The 24,232-nt window shown below is 39.7% G+C and overlaps 1 protein-coding gene across 2 annotated transcripts in view; it reads left to right on the top strand.

Moving 5' to 3' along the window:
* Kcnq5 (potassium voltage-gated channel subfamily Q member 5) overlaps positions 1–24,232 on the top strand; it is a 524,085-nt gene that overhangs the window by 483,671 nt on the left and 16,182 nt on the right. For both annotated transcript variants that reach the window (XM_090338552.1, XM_090338551.1), the window contains one exon: positions 8,483–8,591. In XM_090338552.1, coding sequence (XP_090194678.1) covers positions 8,483–8,591 — 109 coding nt within the window. The remainder of the gene's footprint in view (positions 1–8,482; positions 8,592–24,232) is intronic.

The following is a 24,232-nucleotide window of genomic DNA, read 5'->3' as shown; positions in this document are numbered from 1 at the left end:
TTGGTCTGCAATAGCACAAAAACTAAAGCAGTGAGTGACACATGTACACAGGGGAAAGAAGAAAGGACTAGGCCAATCTTAGCACTCAGGATGCATTCCATAAAGATGGCAAATTCCTGAAATATTCAACTGTCTCACCAGCCTTCACAGCCCATCCTCTGTGCTTCAGACAGTGCAAAGGAACTACTAGGATGAAAAGAAAATGACAGTTTTCAAGCTTACACCAAAGTTACATATAGACTGAGATTTAAATGATTCATTTTAAGGGTTTTCTGAAGTTTCCTGTTTAGAGATGTTTGTTGCTGTGTTGATTTCTCTCTCTCTCTCTCTCTCTCTCTCTCTCTCTCTCTCTCTCTCTCTCTCTCTCTCTCTCTCTCTCCCTCCCTCCCTCCCTCCCTCCCTCCCTCCCTCCCTCTCTCTCTCTCTCTCTCTCTCTCTCTCTCTCTCTCTCTCTCTCTCTCTCTCTCTCTCACACACACACACGTGTGCGTGTGTGTGTGTGTGTGCCTGGTACTGGTACTAAATCCCCAAACTCTAGAGATTGCCAGCCAAACACAAAAGGAAGGGAGAAGCAAATGGATGGGAGTGAAGAGATAATAGCTGGTAGACATTATCCAGTGATGGCTCCATAGCACCAAAAAAGAAACGTTGACAGGAACCTGAGGTTGAATAGGTGCTTCTGAGCTCTGAGAATAAATTTCTCTCACCTGCAACCTGACATGTTTAGCTTTCAGCCTGTGTTGAGAAACTAACTTTGGCCTTAACTGACTTTCATATCAGCTGGTGCAGAGGAAATGACACTACCTAGGGAGGATGCTAGAACTTTAAGAAGGTATTTCTCAGAATGTTAGGACTGGGCATCAACTCCTTCTTATTATTTCTGATTGATTGATTGATTGATTGATTGATTGATTGATTTGCCAGTCCTGGGCTTGAGCTCAGGGCCTGAGCACTGTCTTTGGACTTTCTCAAGGCTTAGAGCTCTACCACTTGAGCCTCAGCACCACTTCCGGCTTTTTTCTATGAATGTAGTACCAAGGAATCAACCTGGGTCTTCATGCATGCTAGGCAAGCACTCTACCACTACGCCAAACTCCCAGCCCTCTTTGATTTAGTTTTAAACTCAGAGAGGAAGGATGAAACAAGGCTGGCCAACAGATACAGTGTTAAGAGTTAACTAGGAAGTATACTAAAACACTGATGTGTTGAATTGCAATGCCTTCATACAGTTCCTTAAAGATAATAAAAATATAAAAATTATTTAAGTAGGCATTCATGTGCCAGGCATTTCATGACACAGACACTTAATAATGTATTGCATTTTCAAAATATAAGACAGGATTTTGAACTGTACTTATTATTAACTTCAGATAACGGTCAAGCTAATTGCTTGCTTTTATCTTTACTGAATGTATACATGAATCAAGACAACGAGGTAGAGCTCACAAAAATGTACAGATATTACATGGCCAACTGAAAAATGAAATTAATAAGAATATTTTAAAATATTATATTTTTTAAGCCTGGCTCTGGTATCTCATGCCTGTAATCCTAATCAGGAGACTGAGACCTGAAGGTTTCTGTTTGAAGCCAGCCTAGAGAGCAAAATCTCTGAGACTGTTATCTCCAATTAATCAGCAAAAAGCCAAAAATAGAACTGTGGCTCAAGTGACAGAATGCTACCCTGTATGAAAAGGCCAAGTGAGAACATGATGCTCTGAGTTTAAACCCCAGAACCAGAACAAAAATTAATTATTTAATTAACTAAAAGTATCTACCACGAACATATATTATTACCACAGTGATCGAAAACAAAGTGAAAGCTGGACACAGTGGCTCAGGCTTGTAATCCTAGCTACTCAGGAGGCTGAGATCTGAGGACCAAGGTTCAAAGCCAGCCCAAGCACAAAAAGACCTGAGACTCTTATCTCCAGTTAGCCTCTAGTAAATAGGAAATGGGGCTTGGCTCGAAGGTAGGGCAGTAGCCTTGAGCTGAAGAGCTCAGGGACAACGCCCAGGCCAGAGTTCAAGCCCCATGACCCACAAAAAATTTTTTTTTTTAAATCTGAAAAGAGAACAATCTAGGGCAAATACATATATAATGCAAATATATACATATATATTTAATTGCTCATCTGGATCATTAGTCTCTTGAGGACTCAGAATGTCTCTAATGACTTAAAAATGTAGGAAGAAAAAAAAAAAGAAGCCCAGGATATAACAGAATAAAACTGTGCCTAGCCAGTTACTCTAAACTCCAGTGGAATTAAAGAAATTATGTTTGGACTAGCACATGTCTAAAATGAAACTTCTAAATCTAGAATGATATTTAAGGTGCTGAGAAATGACAGGACAGGGTAAAGGACAAGTGAGATATGGCCAACAGCAAAGGCATGAACCCTTGGAAAATAAACTGATGAGAGAATACAACAAATTACTTATTATCACCATTAATAGGGGCCATTTCCTTTTAAAGTTCTTTTCTTTTTATTTAATTTATCTTTTAAAAATGCTTGTTTTGTTTTGTTTTGATGTGCTAGTATTGAACTGAGGGCTTTCCACTGTCCATTAGACTTTTTACTCAAGGCTGGTATACTACCTCTTGAGCAATATCTCCATTCTAGTCTTTTGCTGGTTATTTATAGAGGAGAGTCTCATGAACTTTTCTGCCCGGGTTGGTTTCAAACTGTGATCCTCAGATCTCAAGCTTGAGGAGTAGCTAGGTTTGCCGGTGTGACACTGGCGCCTGGTTCAACATATCAATGTATAAGTAAATACATCTTGATCAATGTCACTTAATTGTGGCCATTTTAATGTTTGTTTTCAAACCATGATCTACTAGTCATTGCACAAATCAATTAATTCTAAAATAAAATTCCATTTTCCTAGAACTTTGAAAGACTTGATTTTCTTTGTTCTAATTAGTTTTTCTATTTCTCAGACACTATATTTAGTGGCTTAAGGTGAAGCTCAATGGTATGATTTATATTTACCATTAATGAAGTTCTGGGCCCAATCTTCAACCATCCTTCCTCCAAAAAAATATAAATATTAATTTTCTAGTGGGAAAAATATCTTAAACTCATTAAGGAATTTTAGAAGACCTACATATTATTTATAAACTCATGCCCTTCAATTATTTGCTTCATTTTTACATATTCTGTTCTAGCTTGTTTTCTTTTTGTATATCATTATGCATGACCAACATATCTTGTTTCACATTATAATTTAATGATATATGTTGAAATAGTTACAAATTGTTATGTATTACCATTATCCTTACAATTATCCTGTTCATTTTTTGGCTATTTGAGACAATCTCTCTATGTAGCCCAGGCTAGATTAAAACTGGCAGTCCTCCTGCTTCAACATCCATGTGTAAGGATTTATAAGCATGCACAAGCATAATCCGTGATACTTGAACTCAGGGCTTGATGCGGGTCCTGTGCTTTAACTGAAGGCTAGCACTCTACCACCTGAGCCAAAAATTCACCACCATCTAGTCTTTGATGTTTCAGTGGGGATAATAGTCTCAGGGGCTTCCCTGCCTGAACTGGTTTGGAACCACAATCTTCATATATCAGCCTCCTGAGTAGCTATGATTACAGGTATGAGCCATTGACTCCCTGCAATACCTGTACTCTTAGTGGGAAACATGCATAAAGGAAACTGAAAAATAAATGGTCTTAGGATATAGAAGCATTCACAAGGTCTTCTTGGTTCTCATCTTCCTTCAACAGCTAAGTGCCAAGTGGTTCTCTCTCTCCATAGTATATGGAAAATTGCGATTCAAATTAGTGGGTTAGATTTTGCTGAAAATATAGATGAACAAAGGAACTGAAAACAAATCAAGACCACTGATAATACAGAACAGAGCTGGAGTTACAGCTTAGGAGTAGAATACTTACCTAACATAATTGAAGCCCTTAATTTGATCCTCAGAACAACTTATAAAAGAGAAGGAAAAAAAAATAAGAGAAAGGAAGTGGTGCTGTGGCTCAAAATAGTAGAGCAAAAAAGCCAGAGACAGCACCAGGCCTTGAGTTCAAGCCCCACAACAAAAACAGACAAACAAATATATAAATAAAAGGTGAGATAAACAAAGGATCACATTTATGCTCCTGTATCTCCACCCTTGGCATAAGAGCTATGCACAGGTGTAGGCTGAACCTGTCCAGAAAGCTCGTCCATGGGGTCCCCCTGTTCCAATAGCACTTGGCCATTGTGACTGAATTATTTAAAGCTCAGTGTTCTACCAGTTTGGGTTCCTGTAACTCACATGTTCCAAGAGGCCAGGATCAAAGCAGACATGGGGCCAGAGGGTATAAATACAACTCAGAATGTATCCTCTGCAGTTGTATCACTTATAGGGGGCTTTATGCCCTTAGGAATAATGAGAGACAGCTAATGTGTCATTAACCTTACTGGAGAGAAAACAGATATCTCAAGAAGCAAAACTGATCGTATCTTCTTCACTTTGTGGCTGTGAGGTAAAATAAGAACCTCATCTAGCTTCTGTTCTGACAGGTTCCCACAAGGATAAGTGAGCCTATTGTTGCTCTAAGCAAACCTATCAGAAAAAAGCCAAACAAACAAACAAGGGGAAAAAAAAAACATAGAGAGTAGAACTGAGTGCTTCATTTGTACCTTGAATAATCAAGTGAATAAATCACAGTATTGAACTAGGTAGGCATTAGTGGTTCATACCTATAATCCTAGCTCCTCCAGAGGTTGAAATCTTGAGGATCAAGGTTTGAAGCCAGCCTGGACAGGAAAGCCCATGAGAATCTTATCTCTGATTAACTACTGAAAAGCCAGATGTGGAGGCAGGGCACAAGGGAAAGAGTACTAAATTTGAGTGAAAATGCCAACTGAGAGACAGAGAACCTGAGTTTAAGCACCAGTATTGGCAATAAATAAATATAAGTAAACTAATAAATAAATAGCTATACAAACAGTGCCCCATAGGACTCGGTTGAATTTAATGCAACTGGAGTCTGACTCCTGTCCTTCATCCAGCCTCATTCTCCAGCAAGATAGAGAGCTGTCACCTCTTTTTGTAGCTCCTGGGGTTGAGAGAGTGTGGCTGTCTCATCATATTTGGGATATCTCCACCCCATACGTAGTCAGTTGTAAACACTGGTGCCAACATCTTCCTTTTTTAAAGCTATTTTGACAGTAAATGTCTGCTGAAAAAAATTATGGCTTCCCATTAACCTGACAAGTATAGTACTATATGCATTTTGTACTCAGGGTTTCTTGCTTGGATTATTCAAGACTGGCACTTTACCACTTGAGTCGTACTTCCATTTCTGGCTTTTTGCTGGTTAATTGAAGATAAGTCTTGTGGATTTTTCTGCCTGGACTGGTGTGTGAATTGGGATCCTCATATCTCAGCCTCCTGAGTTACAGGTGTAAGCCACTAATGCTGGGCCAAAACCCTACATTTTATGTTACTTAAGTGTTTGGACCTTTATCATCATGTCATGATGCCGTTTTCAAGTTATCATCAGCATAGATGTTACAGTCTGCTTTACTTGAATCATCTCCAGTATCTCCCAGTTGCTGGGATGTAAGGTGAGACTACACTTCAGGTGAAGGAAGACACTCCCATGCCTCTAGTTCAAAGTACAGCATAAAATATTCTCTTGAGCCAGGTGCTTGCTGGTGGCTCACCCTGTGGTCCTAGCTACTCAGGAGGCTGAGATCTGAGAATCATGGCTTGAAGCCAGCCCATGCTAGAAACTCTGAGACTGTTATCTCCAGAAAGCTAGAAGTAGGACTGCGGCTGAAGAGGTAGAGTTACTAGCCTTGAGTAAAAAATTGAAAGAAAAAAAAAAGGCTCCGGGAAAGGACAACACTCTCTTGAATTCAGTACTTTGGTTGCTAATACCTGAGCCTCACAGAGGCCACCCTCCCACCCCGGGTGGCAGCTGGTAGCCTCAGCTCTGTCCAGTATAAATTAGCCCACCTGTCAACAGGTCTTCCTCCTCTACCCCTCACACTTCCTCCTGGCAGTTTCATGGTGTGTTTTGTCCAGTGCTCTTTTGGGATATGGGAAGGTTTAACCTGCAACCCAGGCAGCCACACTGCTTGATTTTAGGGCTTTAGTCAATGATGTGGGCTACACTAGGCCAGGAGCAACCAAGTTCAGAAAAGCACATGTTTGTAAATTCTGCTTCTATCCCTATCTCTGTGTGCCCAGGTTCTGTAAGCCTTCAATGCCTCACTTCCACAATGTAAGAAACAAATAATACAGACCTCATGAGATTTTGTAGAAAGTAATTAGAGTTTTTGGCCCATAATTAGGTTTCACTAAAAGTCTCTTGTTACTATTATTATTATCAGCATTACTGTCCTAGAGTAAAGAAATAGAAGTCATAAAGAAGAGTTAACCCCCTGGGTGCCAATAACTCAGGCCTATAATACCAGCTACTCCGGAGGCTGAAATCTGATGATCACAGTTAGAAGCCAGTCCAGGCAGGAAAATCCATGAGACTCCTAGTGCCAATTGACCACCAAAAAAACAACCCAGAAGTGGAGCTGTGGCTCGAGTGATAAAGTGCTAGCCTTGAGCATGAAAGCTCCGAGATAGTTCAGGCTCAAACTAGAAAATAAATAAATAAATAAATAAAAACCATTAAAGTACTGACAGTTGACGGGGCATCATATTTCATTCTCATATTCAAGGGGAGAAAACTTTGTTCTGATTTTGTAACTCTTATCTGTACTTGAAATTATTTTTAAAATGCACTAACACAATGGTTAGGGATAGTGAGTCCAAGCCCTGAGTCCAAGCTCCTGCTACTTGACCATCAGCACACACAATACAGAGAAAAAGAGAGACAGAGACAGAGTGGGGGGAGGGAGGAAGGGACGGAGGGAGAAAAGTGCATGTAGAAATTGGATATCAACTTTGGCAAATTTCCCTTCTCAAATTTAAGAACTTGTGTTAGCAATTTTTACTATTATTTATCATGAATTTCCTACATTTTAAAAGGTCTTGTATTCAAAACAATGACAAGGTTTTCATATATGCCAAGTGTATTCCACATTAATTTTATGCCACATCAATAAATTTAGTGTTCCTTGGGACCTCACACTTTTTCCAAATATCGCAGTTATCCCCGAAGTAAAGTCACAGGGATTAAGAGATACGAGGTTTTCCTGGCCAAGCTACAAATCTGCCCTTAGCTTTGGCCGTTCTGTGTTATGCAGACTTTCTCTGGAGCCTCTGCCAGTGTCCAGTGACTAATAAGGAGTCAGTGCTCTTGGGTCTGGCTGCTTAGCTCACTTCCTCAGTGACCACAGGGCTTGTGGGGTCAATGTCACCAGACTCCTCTGTAAATACAAGCCAATTCGTTATGTGTCCAAAGGCTGTTTCCTTAACTCCAAACAGCTGTCACTTAGATGATGGGTATTTAGTTCCCACAGAACTGGACAAAAGAGCACGGATGAATGAACACAGATCCATCTCCAGCATCTTTCCTGTGGAAAAACAGCTCAGAAAAGGACTCATGGCAAGTCACAAAGAAAACATACATAAATAAATAAATACCTGCCAAATAATGAAAAAAAAAACCTGTAACATTTTGTATGGCAGTTCCCCAAAAGACTAAACATAGAACTCCCCTATGACCCAGCAATTCCACTACTTGGCATTTACCCAATCATCCAGAAACAAGGACATACTAAATCCACTAGCACAATAATGTTCATTGCAGCACTATTTACCATAGCAAAGATATGGAAAAACCCAGATGTCCCTCAGTTGAGGAGTGGATCAACAAGATGTGGTATTTGTACACAATGGAATTCTATGCTGCTGTCAGAAAGAATGATATCCCCCCATTTGTTAGGAAATGGAAAGACTTAGAAAAAATCATATTAAGTGAAATAAGCCAGACTCAAAGGAACATAGGCTCAATGGTTTCCCTCATTTGTCATAATTAGTAGAAACCTTGGGCTCTACTAGCAGAGATTTGCAATAGAACAAAACCTAGATACATAAGGCCATATAGTATGACGCTAAATGAAAGGACCTCTAGGATATAGAAACAAAAGCCATATAATGAGTGATTGTTGTTCTTAATGTACTATGTTATCTCTCATCTCTTTTGCTGTCCCTTAGTTATCTCATATTGTTACAGTATATCACTTTGTTATCTGATATATTGGATATATTTGTATTTGGTTATTTGAAATTGGGTAGGGAAGGGGGGAAAACAAGATGAGGGGTGGGGGGAGGGAAACGGGGACCATGTCATGAGAAAGGGTATCAATATATGTGAATTAATGAACCTTCTATCTAGCAAATATAATGTAACCCTTCTATTAATTACAATAAAAATATATGAAAAAAAGAAAACATAAATAAATAAATAAATGGTTAGTCTACAGACAATGGAGAAAGAAACAACTAGATAGCAAGCTTACTCTATGCATTCCTTGGTGTTTCCAATTGTGTTAACTTATCTTACAGCTGACACAGCTCTGGGCACAGACGACATCTATGATGATAAAGGATGCCAGTGTGATGTATCCGTGGAAGATCTCACCCCGCCACTCAAGACTGTCATTCGAGCTATCAGGTGGGTGAACTCTCTTGAACCGATGATTCCAGACACAGCTCCATTTATTTGAGTTACTGCGGTACTAAGTTCTATTTGCTTCCTGCAAGAAAATCTCTCACAAGAATTTCTTTCTGGGCCAGGAGTTTGGCCTAGTGGAAGATTGCTTGCCTAGCATGCACAAAGAACAGTGTTCGATTCCTTGGTACTACATGCATAGCAAAAGCCCAAAGTGGTGCTGTGGCCCAAGTGGTAGAGCTCTAGCCTTGACAAAGCTCAAGGACAATGCTCAGGCCATGAATTCAAGCCCCAGGACTGGCGTAAAAAAAAAAAAAAAGAACTTTTTTTCCCATTTTCATCCAGGTACCTATTCATGTGTATAGAATTTTTTCTCTTAAAATCAAACTGTATTGTGCTCAATAGAAATATGTTATAAACGATGGGTAGAGTTTGAAAAACCAAGCCACTGTTCGCTGGAGGCTTGATCTTTTTTTGTCCCATTATGGGTCATGGGGCTTGAACTCTGGGGTCTGGGCACTGTCCCTGAGCTCTTGAGCTCAAGGCTGCCTCCCTACCCCTTGAGCCACAGTGCCATTCCTGTTTTCTGGTGGTTATTTGGAGATAAGAGATTCACGGTCTTTAGTGCCTGGGCTGGCTTTGAACCACAATCCTCTGATCTCAGCCTCCTGAGTAGCTAGGATTACAGGCGTGAGCCACCACGCCCAGCCCTCAACCATTTATGGCCCTGTACATGTTTTCACATATTTTTATATTTTAAATCTAACTTATGGAAGCTCTTATAATTTATATTAACTAAGGGTTGTGAGTGAGACTCAAGTGGTACCATGCTTGCTGAGAAGATGAGAAGCCCTGAGTTCAAATCCCAGCACTGACATCAAAAAATGATTGAATTAATTAAAATGGAATACAATTTAAAATTCGGTTACTGAGTCATGTATTACACAGTTTCAAGCATTCAATAAATGATGACGGTCCTATTGGACTAAGAAAATACGAAACATTTCTATCAGACATTGCTGCTCTAAAAGCCATCCTGAGGTATTCTACAAGTACTGACGACATCATCAGCTACCCTGAAGTGCAGGCAGAGCTGTTGAGTTCAGTCCTGCAGTGAATCTGACTTGCAGCAAGCATGGAACATCCTATGTAGCAGACACAGATGATGTTTCCAAAAAGTCCTACTTAATTCAGTGTAACACTTCCAAGGCTGGAGCTTTCTGCTTTGCTTTACAACCAATGGAAAAGATTGTGCACAGAAAGAAAAAAAATGAAATCCGTTTGTTCTGCTAGCTAAGTCATTTATCAACCATTTAAGATTAACTTTGCTATTCCTTCTTGAAATCCAACTGCTTTTTGTGAAGTCTTTTTCAGAAGTTCCTTCTTTGGCAGAATTCTTTTTGCTGTTGTTGCTGTTTGTTTTGTGCTAGTAGTAGGTCTTCAGCTCTGAGCCTAGCTACTATCCCTTAGCTTTGTCACTCATGGCTGGTGCTCTACCGCTTGAGCCACAGCTCCACATCTGGCTTTTTGGTGGTGAACTAGAAGTAAGTCTCATGGACTTACCTGCTCTGACTGGCTTTGAATTTTGATCCTCATATTTCAACCTCTGAGTAACAAGGATTACAGGGGTATTCCTGTAATTACAGGGCCTATGCTTTACCTGGTTCTTACTTTGAACTGAATTTATGATTTTCCTGTCTGCCTTGTGGATCTCAAAGGCTTTGTGTGCTAGTTGCTGGCATTGAGGAGTGGTGTTTGTGTTCCCTGTAACCCCATTCTGCTTAGTGGTTGATTTTTTTTCCTCAGATCACTTCCAAATTTCATCTAAATTTATTGAATTTCACAAAAGCTTAAAAGCTACACTAAATCATTTAATAACTTAATTGGGAAGCTGTAATTTTGAAAAATACATGATTTAAAACACAACCAAGGAGCCATGCTCCAGTGGCTCACATCTGTAATCCTAGCTACTCAGGAGGCTGAGATCTGAGGATCAAGGTTCAAAGCCAACCCAAGGAAACTAAAGTCTATGAGAGTCTTATCTCCACTTAACCACCAGAAAACCAAAAGTTGTGCTGTGGCTCAACTGGCAGAGCACTAGTGTTGAGCAGAACTGCTCAGGGACAGTGCCCAGGCCCAGAGTTCAAGCCCCATGACCCACCAAAAAAAAAAAGACCAAAAAAAAGTGAGGTGACTCTGTCTTTAGTAAAAATAGTCCCTTCACATAGTGTAACCACACAAATAAGTTCAACAACACTTGATTAGAAAGTTTCTGGCCAGAATATGTTCACCTTTTGAAGCTCACCTAAAAGTGTGAACTACCAATATTACTCTTCTCTAAGTACTTATTTGGGCATTTTCCTTGGGTTGGCATGTTATCATTGGTGTTCTTGGCAATACTGGGGTTTGAAACCAGAACCTTATTCTCACTTAATCATACATTCTACCACTTTTCTTTCCAATGTGGTTATTTTTTCAGATAGTCTTGTATTTTGCCTGAACTGGCCTTAGACTTTGATTCTCCTTCTTATACCTTCTTTGTAACTGAGATACCAGATATGCCTCACTGTGCCCAGCTTTTTTTAGATGAGATGAGGTCTCGTCTAGTCTTGAACCATGATCCTTCCAATGTCTGACTCCTGAGTAGCTAGGATCACAGGTGTGAGCCACTGTGCCACCTGTCCCCTTGCTATTCTTCAGGTATTAGAACAATTGGAATATGTCCATATACCTTTTAGGTGCATAGCTTAGAAACACTTGAAATACTCATCTTTCTTAAGAGACAAAATCAAAATATGTAATATGAACCTTAGTACAAGGGTGGAAATATGAAAAATATTACTTCATTTACTAAAAGCAAAATCAAATTCATCTTTTCAGTTACTAATATGTTGTGTCTGTCAAGTCTTACTTATTTTTGAGAGTGAAACTTATCAATGAGATAGTTAAGGCCAGTCTTTGCATTCTGTCACCTGAAGCCCCCTTCAGACTGTGTTCAATGATCAATATAATTTTTTGCCAGTATTGGTGTTTGTTGGTATTGGGTTTTAGTCTTATATGTTTTCACTGCGGGAGATTGAACCAGGCCTTGAGCATAGTAGGCAAGTACCTACACTGAGCTATATCCCAGCTCATAACCACATGATCCCATGATATCATTTTTTTTATTTCTTTATTTTCTTTTGGTGCTAGTCCTTGGACTTAAACTCAGGGCCTACCTAGGTGCTGTCCCTGAGCACTCTACCACTTGAGCCCTAGCTGCATTTCAAGTTCTTTCTTTTTTGTCTTTTCTTCAATACACTTGTTTATTTTTTTACAAAGGCAAAAGTCATTGTATAACCTGGTTTTCTGAACCAACTACGTAATATCACAAATAAACCCATTAGGGCAATGCATACATGCTTCTGAAAGAAATGGGCATTTGAACAAAGTGTTATCTGTGTTAAAACACTGTGGTACAAAATTCGTCAGTTTTTTACAATTCTTGTTTTTAAAAAATTACTTAATCTAGGATCAAGTCTTTTCTAATGAGATTCTTAATGACAATTGTCCCATCTAGTCTTATTTTATACAATTATCCTATCCTGTCTTAATCTATACAACCACATTCTCTGTCAAGAACTGATTGGGTGCTGTTATGACTCAAAAAGGAAGTATTTTTCAGCATGGATCAGGCTCTGGATTCAATCCTCAGTGCAAGTGGTGGGAGAGGGAGAGGAGGAAATGGATAACTCAGCAGTAAAGCGTCCCTTGAGATGGATGCCTGGCACCCACACATACACAAAGGTCTAAATCAGAACACCATTCAACTTAGGGTTTCTTTTTTCCTTGTGACAAAAGGAAGTTTAGCCTAGTGGTAGAGTGCTTGCCTAGCTTGCACAAAGACCCAGTTTTGATTCCTCGGTACCACATACATAGAAAAATAAATCCAGAAATGGTGCTATGGCTCAAGTGGTAGAGCTCTAGCCTTGAGAAAGCCCAAGGACAGTGCCCAGACCCTGAGTTCAAGGCACAGAACTTGCAAAAAAAAAAATCAATTGCAAACGACCTGCATTCTGAAGAGAAATACATGAAAAGCTATTGATTATATCATATTTTCCATTTCTTTTAACAATTTCATGCAATAATCATGTCTTGTCTGACTTACTGCTGCAAATCTTTAATTTTCCAAGTCAAACCCGCCTTTTAAAGGATCAAATGAAAAAATCAGTTCAAGGTGGAACTCAAAATTTTTCTTTCTTCAGTTGAAAGTGCAGCCTGATTTTACCCTGGCACCATTGCCAATTCTCCCTGCCTCCTTCCTTACCTGCCCCCTCACCTGCATGGGAGAGCTGGCCTAAGACATAGAGCTATTCCTGTCTGGCCATGACATATTTCTGTGTCTCTGTTTCTTCATTTCGGGAATGGTCCAATTCAAGTCTAGGACAAGATAAACGTCTGGTTATTTCATGTTCGTCATTCACATTTGTAAAGCTCCAAGAAAAGAGCCATGCATGGTAAACACTCCTCTAATATGGCTTGCTACAAGTCTGAGGGTACATGAGCTTCTGGGCACCTTCTCAACGCACTGCCATCCGCTACCCATCTTCTCTTCTAAGAGAGGCATTGACCTTTTCCTCTCCATCTCCTCCCACAAAGGGAGCATTCTTTCCCTCTTCCAGTGGGTGCCTACCTACCAATCAAGGGTGTAAAACACTGAAAAAAATATATATATATAAATATATATATATAGTGGTGCCTGCTTGCAGTCCCAACTATGGGAAAGCAGAAGATTGTATATAGAGGACTGCAGTCTTTGGCCAAACAGGGGAAAACACATATCTATATCTATATCTATATTTATATCTATATCTATATCTATATATCTATATCTATATCAGAAGGTTTGGCATAAGACTCAAATGGTAAAGCACAAGGCCCTGAGTTAAAACCCTCATACCTCCAAAATCATAGGACTTTGTGTATTTGCAAGTTGGAAAAGATGAAATAAAAAGCCAGGAAGAATCAAAGATGGTGTATCTGGATGTCTGCTTGGTAGGCTTGAGAAGAGATGATGCGTTGTTACACATATGAAATGTGTGGGTCTCTACAGTTCCTAGAAGAAAGTATGGGATGGGTAAAAATATGATAGTCATCACAATGATAAATGTCTGCAGAAGTCTTACTCTGAAAGCAAAGAGAAAAGATGATCTGCACAGAATTCTAAAGCTCCAAAAAAAAAAAGAAAAGTTGAATACTGGTGTCTTATGTCTGTAATTCAAGCTATGCAGAAAGATGAGATCTGACAATCCTAGTTCAAAGCCAGCCTGAACCTGATTCATCTTCAGTCAACCAGCAAAATGCCCCCAAGTGGAGGTGTAACCCAAGTGGTAGAATACTAGCCTTAAACAAAATAGCCAAGCACTGAGTTCAAATCCTAATACCAGTTTGGATTAAAAGAAAACAGAAAGACAAGGAAAAACCATTACATATAGACCTGCAAAAGAAAGAAGGCTTGAAAGAGGCAGACTCAAAGTCAAAGCAGGCAAGCAGATGGCTATCGACAGACCATAGCTGAAGAGTCAGGAGAAATACGCCTCAAACAGAAGCCCAGTTCAGCTGTTTCAAATGCTGCTAGGAGGATGAAGAGTAGAAAGGTCCTTTGAAAGTACTGAGGCAGAAGAGTCCCTGAGACACCATCTCCAGAAGAACCAGAAAAGCACGGCTAGAGGAATGGCTCAAGTACAATGCACAATAAATCAAGCAAGTCCACTGAAATTCAGAATTCTGAATCCAAACCCCAGTATTAGCAAAAGAACAGGAAAAAATTAGTGGCAATGAAGATGTCACCAGGATTTTGAAGAACTTAGGGCTGGGTACTGAAGGCTCATGCAGGTAACCCTAGCTACTCAGAGGCGGAGCTCTGAAGATCTCTGTTCAAGCGAATCCACACAGCAAAGACTGTGAGACTCTTCCATGTAAGTAACTAACAAAAAACCAAAAGTAGAGCTGTGGCTCAAGTGATAGAGCCCCAGCCCTGAATAAGACACCCCTTCCTCCAAAAATGAAACACAAAGCAAACCTTTAGGAAAGGACAAAAGTTCTTAAGTCAGACAAACAGAACACTTTTAAATGATCAGAATCGCCCACTCTTCGTAGGAGCACAGAGGAAGTGTCAAGAATTTCTTTGTGATGAGCCAAGCTCACCAAGACTTCTAAAATAGCTCTGATCTGATCAGTGAACAGAAGCACCACGCGTGTCACAGTCTGCAGTGGGTGTGACACTCCCATCTCCCTGTCATACTGGGGGTGGGGAGTAGATTTTCCAGTTTTCTGGCTGTATGAGCTTCCAGTTCAAAAAGATGGGCACAAAGACAGATTCTTAACCCTTTCCTGAGACTCCAGTCTCAACTTAGCCTTGGAGAAACCACACTCTTAAATCCTCTCGAACTCAATCCACAGCAAGGACTGTCCTGCACTGTCTGTACACCTGAAAAGACTGGAGATTAAGTCATCATTGTCATCGGGTCAGAGGCTACTTCATTTCTGCAGTGTCCCCTCCTTAGGGAGGAGAGCCAGTTCTCCTCAGAACCCAACAGTGTACCCAGCCCAGCAGCAGAGATTCTGGATGAATATACATTTATTGAAAGTAAAAATGAGACCGTAACTTGTTGCTCACGCCTGTAATCCTAGCTGCGCAGGGGATGAGATCTGAGGATAATAGTTTGAAGTGAGCCCAACCAAGAAAGTGCTTGAGATGCTTGTGGGGTGTGTGTATGTGTGTGTGTGTGTGTGTGTGTGTGTGTTCATTGTGGGACTTGAACTCTGGGCCTGGGCACTGTCCCTCAGCTCTTTAGCTCAAGGCTGGTGCTCGACCACTTGAGCCACAGCACCCCTACTGGGTTTTTTTGGTGGTTAATTGGAGGTAAGAATCTCACAGACTTTACTGCTCGGACTGGCTGGCATAGAGGTGTGGTTCAAGTGGTAGAGTACCAGCCTTGAGTGAAAAAAGCTAAGGGACAGTAGTCTGGATTCAAGCCACAGGAAAGGAAGAAGGGAAATAAGGAAATAAAGAACAATGAAATCCATTACATCGGCTTTCCTTTTCCCTCAAGGCAAAAAAGAAAAAAAAGGAAGGAAGAGGGAGGGAGGGGAAGGAAGGAAGGAAGGAAGGAAGGAAGGAAGGAAGGAAGGAAGGAAGGAAGGAAGGAAGGAAGGAAGGAAGGAAGGGAAGGAAAAATTGAACTTCTCACATGAAACTTCAGGCTTCGTTCTGTAGAGCAGGGAGGGAGGACACCTTTGGGTTCTAGTTAGAGGCCTGACCCCCAAACTGCACTAACACTCTCACCTGCAGTGTGGCACGAATGACTTTGAAGATGGATTTCAATTTGCATAAGTCAGGATGGATTCTTTGCTGGAGGGCAGGGACAGTTCTACCCTGGACGTAACCCACCACCACCACCACATCCTTTCTCCCCTTCTATGGCTTTCCACCTAGACTGACTTTCAGATCACTTGAACTGCTGTGTTGAAACCTCTAGAGCTGGAGTACATACCCAGTTATAGCTCATACGTAGAGCACTTGCCTAGCATGCATCAGATCCTGGGTTAGACAGTTAGAAACGAGAAAGAGAATGTATGTATTGTTTTGATAGTCTGGTGGTATATGCCTGTGGTCCTAAGCTACTCATATCTCTTGTGTCCAAGAGTTTGTTTGTGGTCAGCTTGGGCAACATAGTAAGAACAGGTCTCAAAAGAAAGATAAAGGAAAAATCTTTGCACTGCATCCTGTATCAATTAAATCTAAATTTGTGGCTATATCCCAGGCTGTCTGGGTCATTGCCAAGAGCAGCCAAGCTGGGGAAGTACCGCTCGCCTGACTGTCAATCAAGCTGCCTCTTCAGTTCCCAGCCTGCTAGGCTCTCTCTGCCCCGTGCCTGCTTTGGCTGCCAGCTGGGCCTTTCCATTTGCTTGGTGATGGCAGGTTATTGGTGCTTCACTTTTCTCCTTCTCCTTATCTCTGCATATTCATATTCTGATTTAGAGGACTTGGAACAAAACTTTTGCAAAGAGTTTTAAGAACTCGTGGCAGCCCAACAAATGTACCTGCATTTCTTAGATGCGCACATGTGTTTGTGTGTGTAGATATAGATAGATATATTTTACCCAGAGACTAACTTTGCTTTATTTATTTCTGTGTGCTCAGAAAATCAGAGACTTCTCCAGTTTCATAAAGAGATTGTGGTTTGTGATGAATCTTTTTTGCCCCCTAGTGGCAGAACTAGAACATGTCACTTTTACTCAGGTTTAACTTAAGCCTTAGTTATGCATGGAATTAAAAAAGATTGGGTCTTTTGCTCTTTGCTACTGAATTTGACAGTGATACCATCTACCCAAACTAGTAAAATTACACACTGCCTGTGTAATCTACTTCTCATCCTTCCCCCGAATTCATGTAAAAGAAAGGTTTATTAAAGCCGGAGCCGATGGCTCACGCCTGTAATCCTAGCTACACAGGAGGCTGAGATTTGAGAACCGTGGTTGAAAGCCAGCCCAGCCACGAAAGTTTGTGAGACTCATATCTCTAATTAACCATCAAAAAACTGGAAGTGGTGCCGTGGCACCAAGTGGACAGAGCCCTAGCCTTGAGCTGAACATGAAGAATTCAAGCCCCACAACCAATAAAAAAATAATAATAATAAATTAAATTAAAATAGGGGCCGGGAGTTTGGCCTAATGGTAGAGTGCTTGCCTGGCATGCACAAAGACCCGGGTTCAATTCCTTGATACCACATACACAGAAAAAAGCCAGAACAATTCCTCAAAAGACTAAACATAGAGCCCTCCTATGACCCAGCAATAAACATAGAGCTCTCCTATGACCCAGCAATTCCACTACTTGGCATTTATCGACTCATCCAGAAACAAGGACATACTAAAACCACTAGCACAACAATGTTCATTGCAGCACTATTTACCCTAGCAAAGATATGGAACCAACCCAGATGCTCCTCAGTTGATGAGTGGATCAACAAGATGTGGTATTTATACACAATGGAATTCTATGCTGCTGTCAGAAAGAATGACATCCCCCCATTTGTAAGGAAATGGAAAGACTTAGAAAAAAATCATATTAAGTGAAGTAAGCCAGACTCAAAGGAACATAGGCTCAATGGTTTCCCTCATTTGTCATAATAAGTAGAAACTTTGGGCTCTCCTAGCAGAGATTTACAATAGAACAAAACCTAGATACATAAGGCCATATAGTATGACACTAAATGGAAGGACCTCCAGGATATAGAAACAAAAGCCATATAACAAGTGATTGTTGTTCTTAATGTACTATGTTATTTCTCATCCCTTTTGCTGTCCTTGGTTATCCCTTATTGTTACAGTATTTCACCTGGTTATCTGATATATTGAATATATGCGTATTTGGTTATTTGAAGTTGGATAGGGAAGGGGAAAACAAGATAAGGGGTGGGGGTGGGGGGAGGGAAATGGGGACCAAAACATGAGAAAGAGTATCAGTGGATGTGAAGTAATGCACCTTCTATCTATCTATCTATCTATCTATCTATCTATCTATCTATCTACCTATCTATCTATAAGATGTAACCCTTCTATTAATTACAATAACAATATATAAAAAAAAGAAAAAAGCCAGAAGTGGTACTTAGGCTCAAGTGGTAGAGCTCTAGCCTTGAGAAAAGTCCAAGGGACAGTGCTCAGGCCCTGACCTCAAGCCCAGGACTGGCAAAAAAAATAAAAATTATAAAGGTAAAAATATAAAAATAAGTAAACTTTATTTCAAACCCCAAGTTACCAGAATATGGCCTGCTCCATTGTCTTTCAACAGTTAACGTAAAATCATGATACTGCCACATGCAGGTGGATCACACTTCTAGAAGCTAAGATCTAATTATCTCAATTCAAAGCTAGCCCAGGCAGACTGATCCAAAAGACTCATCTCCAGTTAATCAGTACAGTGTCAGAAGTGGAAGTGTGACTGACATGAGGGCATGGCTCAAGTGAAAGAGCTTCAGCCTCGAGCAGGGGGCTCATTGGAAAAGTAAATTTCAGAGTAACATTGACAAACTACAATGAGACTAATCCATATATAGGACTCATGTATTTTATAATCATAGTTATATTTTATATATATTATATGACATACATTATATAATTATAATTGTATATGCTATATATTATATAAGTGTTTTAAATATGTTTCCTCACAATGTTGATAAAAGATACACATTATATATGTATTGTATATTATATATGCATAACCTTAAGTGTAATTAAGTAACTTACAGGACAAGAATTTTGTAATAAGAGATAAAATGCCAGAGTTTTGGGGAGTAGAACAAGAAAGGTGATACCTTATGAGGGAATGGAGGTGGTTGGATGGAGTGCCAGTGAGAATCCAGGCTTGGGCTCCCCTTTGGGAAGATACAGAGATGGAGTGGTTGGCTACTGGCCTCTCTCATGAGTGTTATTAGGGAACAGTAGGAGATCAGACCTACAGTCAGACTTTCTCGTTATGTGTACGAGAGGTGCCTGTCCTGCAACGCAATGGCGTGATCCAACATGAGCCTTCCTTGAGCAAATTGCTCAACCTCCTGAGCTTTCCACTGACCCGATATTCAGGGATTGTACATTCTTAAAGGTTTCAAGTTGACATAACGCAAGGAACATATTTAGTACCCAGTGGTGCTGGCCATTCAAAAAGTACAACTATTATAGAAGGTTAGCATTCATGTGTAGCAGACAGGATGTCTGTGGCTGAATTTCAGAGCCCTACTCCCAGCCCTGTGGTCGGCAGATGGATACTGGGGATTCAAATCAAGTTCATTGTATTGTAGAGACAGGACAATTTAGACATCCTGAGATGACCAGAAAAGCGTGCAGAGATAGGGACAGAATACAGAAAGACTGAGATCATTGAAGGAGGTAAATAAACATCTTCAGTTATCAAGCTCTGAAAGGCAATGGCACTCATGAAAGGATGCATACAGAACCCAAGGGGTCCTAGGATTGTCTCCTTGTGATTTTTTTCAGTTTATCTTTGCTGTTGTTTAATTTTATTTATTTACTTATAGAGTTTTTGAGACCGCATCTTGCTTTAAAGCTCAGACTGGCCACAAATTCACCAACCTCCTGCTTACAGTTGCCCCAACGACAACCACTTTGGTCTCCCTTGCCTATTTTCTTGACAGTCTTTTAGTACTGTAAAATGTTTTCAGCATCCATAACAGCTTTTCTCTGTCTGCCCTATTACATTTTGCTACTGTTTCTTTCTTTCTTTTTACATTTTTTTAAATTTTATTGTTGGGGTGATGTACAGAGAATTTACAATTACATTCATCACAGAGAGGGTGCATTTCTTCTCGCACTTTGATGTTCCTTCTCATGTTTTTATCCACCTTTCCCTCTCCATCCCCTCCCAATTATCTTATTTTTCCCCTTTCCCTTCCATATTTCAAATAAACAAATAAATGTATACAATGTACCAGGTAACAAAGTCAGATACGGTAACCACATGAGATTAACGAAAAGGGGGAAAAAAGAGAAAAAAAATAACATAGGACATTAAGAACAACAATCACAACAATCATTTCCCTATCCTAGAGTTCATTTTGCTTAGTCTTATCCTATATGACCATATGTACATACCTTTTGAGTTACTGTGATCCTCTGCTAGGAGAGTCATAGAGCTGTACTAATTATTACAAACGAGGGAAACCATGGAGGCTGAGTTCTTTTGAGTCTGGCTTACTTCACTTAATATGATTTTTTTTCTAAGTCTCCATTTCTTTACAAATGGGGTGATGTCATTCTTTCTGATGGCAGCATAGAATTCCATTGTGTATAAATACCACATCTTCTCGATCCAATCATCTATTGAGGGGCATCTGGGTTGTTTCCATATCTTTGCTATGGTAAATAATGCTGCAATACACATTATTGCGCTAGTGGATTTAGTATGTCCTTGTTTCTGGATGATTGGGTAAAGGCTAAGGAGTGGAATTGCTGGGTCATGGGGGAGCTCTATGTTTAGTCTTTTGAGGAACTGCCATACTGCTTTCCATAGTGGTTGAATGAGTTTGCACTCCCACCAACAGTGTAGTAGTGATCCCTCCTGGCCACATCCCCTCCAGCATCTGTTGTTATTGGATTTCTTGATCCTGGCCATTCTAACTGGAGTGAAATGGAATCTTAGAGTTGTTTTGATTTCCATTTCTTTTATGGCCAGAGAGATTGAGCATTTCTTCATGTGTCTATAGGCCATTCTTATTTCTTCTTCAGAAAAGACTCTCTTTAAAGTCTTTAGCCCACCGTTGAATGAGATAGTTGTTTCTTGGAGGATTTGTTTTTGAGAGATTCATTTTTTTGAGCTGTAAGTATATTTTAGATACGAAGCCTTTATCTGTTGTATGGCTAATGAAGATCTTCTCCCACTCTGTGGGCTTTCTATTTAACTTGGTAGCTATGCCCTTTGCCATACAGAAGCTGCAGTTTAATGCAATCCCATTTGTCCAAAATTTCTCTAATTTGTTGTGTTTCTGGGTCTTTATTAAGAAAGTTTTGACCTGTGCCAAGGAGACCTAGTGTATCTCCTATTCCTTCCTGTTAAGCTTTGAGGATATCTGCTTTTACTTCAAGATCTTCTGATGCAGGGTGTCATAGATGTATCCAACTGTAGTTTTTTTCAGGTACTTAACCAATTTTGCCAGCACCATTTGCTAAAGAGACTCTTTCTTCCAGCCTGTTTTTTCTTTTTTTTCTTTTTTTTTGCTCCCTTATTGAAAATTACATAGCCATAGTTCTGTGATTTGATTTCTGGGTCTTCAATTCTAGTCCATTGGTCCTTAGGCCTATTTTTGTGTTACTACTAAGCCGTTTTACTTACTATAGCTCTGTAATAGAGTCTGAAGATTGGTACTGATTTTCCTCCTGGGCTGTTCTTTCTTTTGAGTATATGGGGTTTTTTATTATTCCATATGAATTTTTGGATTGCTTCCTCTATTTCATCAAAGCATGACATTGGGATATTGATGGGTATTGCATTGAATTTGTAAATAGCCCTTGGCAGGATTGCCATTTTCATGATGTTAATTCTTCCAATCCAAGAGCATAGGAGGTTTTACCATTTCTTCAGTTCTGCTTTAATTTTCTTTTTCAGGTTTTTAAAGTTTTCATCATAAAGGTCCTTTACATCCTTAGTTAATTCCTAAGTATTTAATTTTCTTTGAGGCTATTGAGAAAGGAGTTGCTTTCCTGATTTCTGCCTCACTCTTCTCATTGTTGGCATATAGGAAAGCTATTGATTTCTGAGGGCTAATTTTATGCTCTGCTACTTTGCCAAAGTTTCAAATCAGCTCAAGTAACTTGGGAATGGAGTCTATAGGGTTCTTTAAATACAGAATCATGTCATCTGCAAAGAGGGAAAGTTTCACTTCCTCTTTCCCTTTGTGGATCCCCTTTATGCTTGCTTCTTGCATTATTGCTCTGGCTAGGAATACTAATACTACGTTAAAGAGGAGTGGAGAGAGAGGGCATCCTTGTCTCATTCCTGATTTTAGAGGAAATGGCTCTAGCTTTTTGCCATCAAGTATAATGTTAGCTGTAGGTTTGCCATACACAGGCTTTATTATACTGAGGAATGTTCCATGGATTCCTAGTTTCTCCAGTTTGGTAAAGAGCCTCATTAAAGACTTTGAGAAGTATTGGTATGAGCTCTGCTTTAAAGGCTTATAGAATTCAGCTGTGAATCCAGCAGGTCCAGGCCTTTTCTTGGATGAGAGGCCTCTTATTGCCATTTCTGTTTCATTACTTGAAAGAGTTCTGTTTAGTTGGTTTAGATCTTCTTGATTCAATTTGGGTAAGTCAATAATGGCTAGAAATTTGTCCATTTCTTCTAGCATTTCTAATTCGTTGGCATAAAGGTTTGAAAAGAATTCCCTTATGAAGCTCTGGATCTTGGTAATTTCTATCATATTTCCATTCTCATCCATGATCTTATTTATATGGGTGTGTTCCCTTCTTTTTTTGGTCAGATTTGCTAAGGATCTGACAATTTTCTTAATTTTTTCAGAGAACATACTCCTTGATTTGTTGATTCTTTCTATTTTTTGGACTCTAATGCATTTAATTCTGCTTTAATTTTATTGTTCTGTTTCCTTCTACTGGAATTGGCATACGTTTGTTGCTTTTTTTCCAAGAGCTTAAGGTGTAGCATTAAACTGTTGGTTTGACTTCTGTATGGCAAAGGACATAACTACCAAGTTAAATAGAAAGCCTACAGAGTGGAAGAAGGTCGTCACTAACCATACAACAGACAAAGGCCTCATATCTAAAATACACTTACAGCTCAAAAAATTGGATCACTCCAAAACTAATCTCCAAAGAAACAACCATCCCATTAAAAGATGGACCAAAGACTTAAAAAGAGTCTTCTCTGAAGAAAAAATAATGGCCTATAGACACATGAAGAAATTCTCAATCTCTCTGGCCATAAAAGAAATGGAAATCAAAACAACTCTAAGATTCCACCTCACTCCAGTTAGAATGGCCAAGATCAAGAAAACTAATAACAACAGATGCTGGAGGGGATGAGGCCAGGAGGGATCACTACTACACTGTTGGTGGGAGTGCACTCATTCAACCACTATGGAAAGCAATATGGCAGTTCCTCAAAAGACTAAACATAGAGCTCCCCTATGATCCAGCAATTCCACTACTTGGCATTTACCCAATCATCCAGAAACAAGGACTACTTAAACCACTAGCACAACAATGTTCATTGCAGCACTATTTACCATAGCAAAGATATGGAACCAACCCAGATGCCCCTCAATAGATGATTGGATCGAGAAGATGTGGTATTTATACACAATGGAATTCTATGCTGCTGCCAGAAAGAACGACATCACCCCATTTGTTAGGAAATGGAAAGACTTAGAAAAAAAATCATATTAAGTGAAATAATCTGGACTCGAACACAGGCTCAATGGTTTCCCTCATTTGTTATAATCAGTAGAAGCCTTTGGCTCTCCTAGCAGAGATTTACAATAGAACAAAACCTAGATACATAAGGCCATATAGTATGACACTAAATGGAAGGACCTCCAGGATATAGAAACAAAAGCCATTTAACAAGTGATTGTTGTCCTTAATGTACTATGTTATTTCTCATCTCTTTTGCTGTCCCTTGGTTATCTCATATTGTTACAGTATTTCACCTTATTATCTGATATATTGAATATATGCCTATTTGGTTATTTGAAATTGGATAGGGAAGTGGGGAAAACAAGATGAGGGGCGGGGATGGGGGATGGGAAATAGGAACCAAGACATGAGAAAGGGTATCAATGTATGTGAAGTAATGCACCGTCAATCTGGTAAATATAATGCAACCCTTCTATTAATTACAGTAAAAATATATGAAAAAATTGTTGGTTTGAGATTTTTCCTATTTGTTAATGTATGCACTCAGAGCTATAAATTTTCCTCTGAGTATTGCCTTTTCTATTGTCCCAAAGGAGCTGGTATTTTGTGTGTTCCTTTTTGTTAAATACCATAAACTGTTGAATTTCTGTGCTGATCTCTTCAATGATCCACTGGTGATTCAACAATGTGTTGTTCAATCTCCATGAATT

The sequence above is a fragment of the Megascapheus bottae genome, chromosome 8 (assembly GCF_031878675.1).
Source record: "Megascapheus bottae isolate mThoBot1 chromosome 8, mThoBot2.hap1, whole genome shotgun sequence".
Taxonomy (NCBI): domain Eukaryota; kingdom Metazoa; phylum Chordata; class Mammalia; order Rodentia; family Geomyidae; genus Megascapheus; species Megascapheus bottae.
Note: the sequence above shows the minus strand (reverse complement) of the source record. Positions and strands in the feature narration are given on the sequence as shown.